The 5,226-nt window shown below is 38.7% G+C and overlaps 1 protein-coding gene across 2 annotated transcripts in view; it reads left to right on the forward strand.

The window, feature by feature from the left end:
* The window catches only part of LOC106884136 (uncharacterized), a 9,996-nt gene extending 6,781 nt beyond the window's left edge, over positions 1-3,215 (forward strand). For both annotated transcript variants that reach the window (XM_014935370.2, XM_052969781.1), the window contains exon 4: positions 1,561-3,215. In XM_014935370.2, the coding sequence (XP_014790856.2) occupies positions 1,561-1,663 (103 nt within the window). In that variant the 3' untranslated portion in view covers positions 1,664-3,215. The remainder of the gene's footprint in view (positions 1-1,560) is intronic.
* The last annotated feature ends 2,011 nt before the right edge of the window (positions 3,216-5,226 follow it).

The following is a 5,226-nucleotide window of genomic DNA, read 5'->3' on the forward strand; positions in this document are numbered from 1 at the left end:
CCCTAGGAAAAACCGTTTCCTGTTGGCTTGACACATTTCCTGTGTCCTTATGTTTTCAATGATAATAAATGCCCTGATGCTGTACTAGGCAGTGGCTCTCATGGCTTCTGATCTTAATTGATTGAAAGTGTTATCATGTACTTTGTTTTGTCTTGGTATAAAAGATGGGTTACAACAAATATTTTGCTCAATACCACAGATTTGCTTGTCAGTTGTTTGACCTTAACCAGTTGGGCATGTCCCTTGGTGGCTGACGATATGTGCATCTCTGATCATGAGCAGAAGTAGTGGGGGAGAATCATAGCCATGTGTTGAGAAGAATTCTTTGGTGGATTTGAACAATTCACATCTGGAAATATGGGTGTTTTGCTCAACATCCTTAAACAAACCTTATTCAGGGACCTTTTGAGTGGGATGGGCTACTCAGCCTGAAGAAAATTCTAACTGGGCCCCACTTGCAAGACCATGCGCTGTTTATCTTGATATGAGATCACCATTTCATGCACATATGGTTGTGATGCATGTGCCTGGTGTACCCTTATCAGACGGGTATAATGGACTTCGTATATTTTACCCCAGTGTCATTGTGATGGCATGCACTGCTCTCTCACTCAATAATAATAATGATAATAATAAATGGAGTTTGGACTTTCAGACTGTACTGTGATGGTGATGATACAAGGAAAGTTTGTCAGGGCAGAAGGTGTATGTATGTATGCCAAGTAGTGGATATGATGAAGGCAATTGAATTTGATTGCAGATATAAATAGCTATAAAGAGTATCTGTGGTGATTGAGTAAAAAATATTGGACTCAAAGTCGAATGCTAGAAACATAATTTTGGCAATAAACTCATGGACAGTCACAATGGTTTGGTATAGCACTGTGAAGGTGAAGCATCATGTGCACCCACAGGTGAAACATAATGTGTGCCCACAGGTGAAACATAATGTGCATCCACAGGTGAAACATAATGTGTGCCCACAGGTGAAACATAATGTGTGCCCACGGGTGAAACATAATGTGCACCTACAGGTGAAACATCATGTGCACTCACAGGTGAAACATCATGTGCACCTGCAGGGGAAACATCATGTGCACTACAGGTGAAACATGCATGAACACCATGTTCACCCACAGATGTGTGCGTGTGTGTGTGTGTGAAGAGCTTTGAGATAACCCTGACACCTGGGAAACACAAGCACAAGTCCACCCTGCCTGGCGAAGCTGCACCAACAGAAGTACCACCTCCTATCTACAGAGCAGGATTGTAGACGCACAAAGAAAATGCAAACTGTGCCAAGTGCAGCACCAACGCCCTGCCTGCAGTCCCAGCAGACCTTCGGCAGAACCTTCCAAGCAGGCATTGGACTGATTGGCCACAGCTGGACACACTGTGCCCTGTCTGTGATGTCCTTGGTCATTGTCAACAACACGGGATGAACTAATAAGGCGTGTGTGTGTGTTTGTGTTTGTGTGTGTGTGTGTGTGTGTATGTACTTAGACGGAAGCTTTGTTAAATATCTAATCTTCATTTCCCTGTCTTTTTTTCTTTTTGCAGAGGTGGTGCATTTGGTTACCATCTTGGACTGAACCGTTCCTACTGCAAGCCCTCTTGGGATGCTATAGCTGATATGAGAACTTATGTGTCAGACTATTACTGAGATTAAGTTGATGTTTAATTTTTTTTGTTGTAATTTTGTTTTTTTTTTATTTTCTTTCATTCTTCATTTTACGTGACTCTTTGTTCACATCTTCATTATTATTTTTATAAAATACCAGCTGATTATATTATATTATAAATATCTGAAAGTTTTTTTTCCCTCTTTGAAATCATATTTTCACACACCTTTTAAATTCATAATTGTTCATATTAAAAAAAAAAAGAAGAAAAAAGGCGGTGCTCCAGCATGGCCGCAGTCAAATGACTGAAACAAATAAAAGAGTAATGGTTCTGGGAGACTTTGTCATTTGATGATGGGGGACTTAAAGAAGAATTTAGAAGGAAAAAGTGGAAACACAATGACCGTCTGGTTAAGGTGCTGGAAACACATGCAAATGTTGTTGCAGTTGTTGTACTCTGTCCTTGGACAAGAGACATTTTTGTGTAAACTCCAGTCTTAGTAATTGACAAGAGGTTCCCCATTCTTACTTCACAATTGTGTTGTGTTTCAACTGGTGGTGGAAGAGCACTAACTTCAACAATATGAAAAAAAAAAAAGAAATTGGAAGAAAAAAAAAAGGAAAAAAAGAATTAATATTTCCAATGATCCATCCTCACTTATATCTGAATGAAATGGTGGAAAGTAAAGGGGTTAAGAAAAAAACCCGGAAAAGGAAAAAAAATAATGAAAAATAATCGAATTTTCTGTTTTTTTTTTAATTGGTCTGTATTTTTATGTTTAAGAATCACAAATAGCTGAGTTGATTAAGCATTGGCATCAATAAGTTTCAGTCTCTTCCTGGCCCTGTAGTAAGCTCGGTTAAGTTCACCGAACTATAAATGAGCAATGAAGTGCAGTGTAGTTCACTGCTGAAACCTTTGACATCAATGTATAACTAATATAGTCAAGAGTGTCTTGTTAAGTTATAGTAATCACCTGATCAACCAAACTGTCAGACGTTGTTATACCTCACTGGTCACAGTGCACTTTGCATCGTTTTTAGGTTTTCAAATGGTGCCACCCCACTGGTTAGGCAAGCCAGTCCATCACAGGGTCACCCATTCACAGCTGAGCAGACTGGAACAATGTGAAGTAAAGGGTTTTGCTCAAGAACTTATAATATTCAACTCAAATGTTGTTTTGGCTTGGAGTAAGGGGGGGGGGTGAGGACGTCTTCAAATGAATATACAACAAAAGAATTTATCGGATTGTCTCACTTCTTACTCACTCCATTCACCCCTCTCCCCCCACAACACACTTTTTGTGTTTTACCAGTTGTTTGCTTTTAGTTTATTTAATTGGTATGTTTTTTTTTTTTTCTCTCTCTTTTTGTTTTCCTGTGCAAAAGGAAAAGGAAAAAAATTGAACTCACTCAATTTCAGTAATTTTCTGCATTTGGGGGAAAAAAAATTTATCAAAATGTGTTTCAATGTAAATAGATTCAAGCTGTCGATATTACAAAATGTCTACAAGAAGAACGACATTCGACACACCGTATACGACAGTGGAACTAGTTGAAAGTAAATAAAAGAACATTTGTATATGCCTTGAATCACTATTGTTATTATTGTTGTTGTAGCTGTTGTTGTTGTTGTTGTTGTTGTTGTTTACTTCCAGATCAGTTCTGATCTGCTGGATTTTATAATCAAAGACATTCTATTAATGACCATCCCAACCTTTTGTTTTGTCATACACTGTGTATCTAGGACTACATTAGCTAATGTATTTCTGCTTCTGAAAGGCAGCAGAGTACGATGTGACAGACAGACAGACAGAACTGGAGCAGAGAGAAGACATGTCTTTGGTGTAGTGGATAAGGGCTATTAGCTCTCGGATTCTAAGTTCAATCCCAGGCAGGGACTTGAAAAATAATATTAACAGGAAAATAACATCAGCAACATACCTCAGGAATGAGAACAGTGTATCCCATTAGTCAAATAAAGGGTTGGGTTTGAAATTCCACCAGAACACCTGATGAAGGCTGGAGAGTACACCAGCCGAAATGTTGTGATAACAACAAACAAGAGGAGGACATCTGCCTGTCTATTGTAAATAATGCACAAAATTCCTCATCTCAGAAATATAGAAAAGTATTAGCTGAATTGGCGATGTGTGTGTGTGTGTGTGTATGTTTGTGTGTCTATTTGTCCCCTCCCTCACCACTTGACAACCGATGTTGGTGTGTTTACATCCCCCGTAACTTAGCAGTTCGGCAAAAGGGACCGATAGAATAAGTACTAGGTTTACAAAGAATAAGTCCTGGGGTCGATTTGTTTGACTAAAGGCGGTGCTCCAGCATGGCCGCAGTCAACTGACTGAAACAAATAAAAGAATACCATTGAAATCTTGAAGCTACAACTTCATTCAAAACAATGGGCATTTGACAAAGAAATCCAAATGCTAAAAGGTTTTCTATAATGCTGCTGTGCTAAAGCTACACTCTCTTCAATTTTAAACTGGGTCCATTTTACTGCCTTAAGGAAATGGTAGAAAGTGGGGTGTTTGTGATTTCTAGTGGTGAAATTTTATATCTTTTATTTCTTTCAGTCATTGGACTGCAGCCATGCTGGGGCATCACCTTGAAGGGCTTGGTTAAACAAACTGATTCAAGTGCTTATTTTTTTTAAAGTCTGCTATTTATTCTATTTGTTTCTTTTGCCAAACAATCAAGTTATCGGGACGTAAACAAACCAACACCAGTTGTCAAGCGATCGGCAGAATGACAGATACAAACACATCTATCTATCTATCTATCTATCTATCTATCTATCTATCTATCTATCTGTCTGTCTAATACAGGCTTCCACACAGTTTCCATTATCCTATTCACTACTAAACCATTGGCCAGTCTGGGGCTATAGCAGAAGATGTGGGCCCAAGGTGCCACACTGGTAATAAAACAAACTTAACCACACTGCCATGCCTGTTTATATAATTTTATTTCGGAATCATCCATGGTTAGCCAACTCCCCAGCCAGATAATACCATAAGCACCACCACTTGGTATATAAGACATTAATTATTTATTTTCTAATTATGCTAATTACGATATTGGTGAACTTATGTAGTATCGCCTTATTCCGTCACAAATTCCTTCATAGGTGCATTTAACATTACTGCAGAATTATCTCCCTTGATCTGCATAAAATCAGGAATACTCTCTGTTTTCTGCTTTATTTTAGTTGGACTAACTTTAAAAACTCTTTAACGCTTTGGCTGCCAAAGGAGTCACTAGTAACTTCTCTTGGCGATGATTTCTTTTTTGTCATGGAGCCCCTCATTGCTGTGGTTCGAAACTACATCTTCCGAATTTTAGAAAATCTCCAGAACCCAAATATCAGAAGGTTGCAAGCTACAGTCATCTTCATCATCGGATCACCTTGCCTTCCATAATTTTGGAGAGCGTGGTGGTGGGGAAGCCATTAAGGCTTATGTGATATAATCTGAAATATAAAATCTTTTATCTCTTACTTGTTTCAGCCATTAGACTGTGGCCATGCTGGGGCACCGCATGGTTCAGTCGAATGAATCATCAACTGCGCTTTTTTTCTTTTTTTAGCCTG

This window comes from Octopus bimaculoides, chromosome 7, assembly GCF_001194135.2.
Source record: "Octopus bimaculoides isolate UCB-OBI-ISO-001 chromosome 7, ASM119413v2, whole genome shotgun sequence".
NCBI classification, from domain to species: domain Eukaryota; kingdom Metazoa; phylum Mollusca; class Cephalopoda; order Octopoda; family Octopodidae; genus Octopus; species Octopus bimaculoides.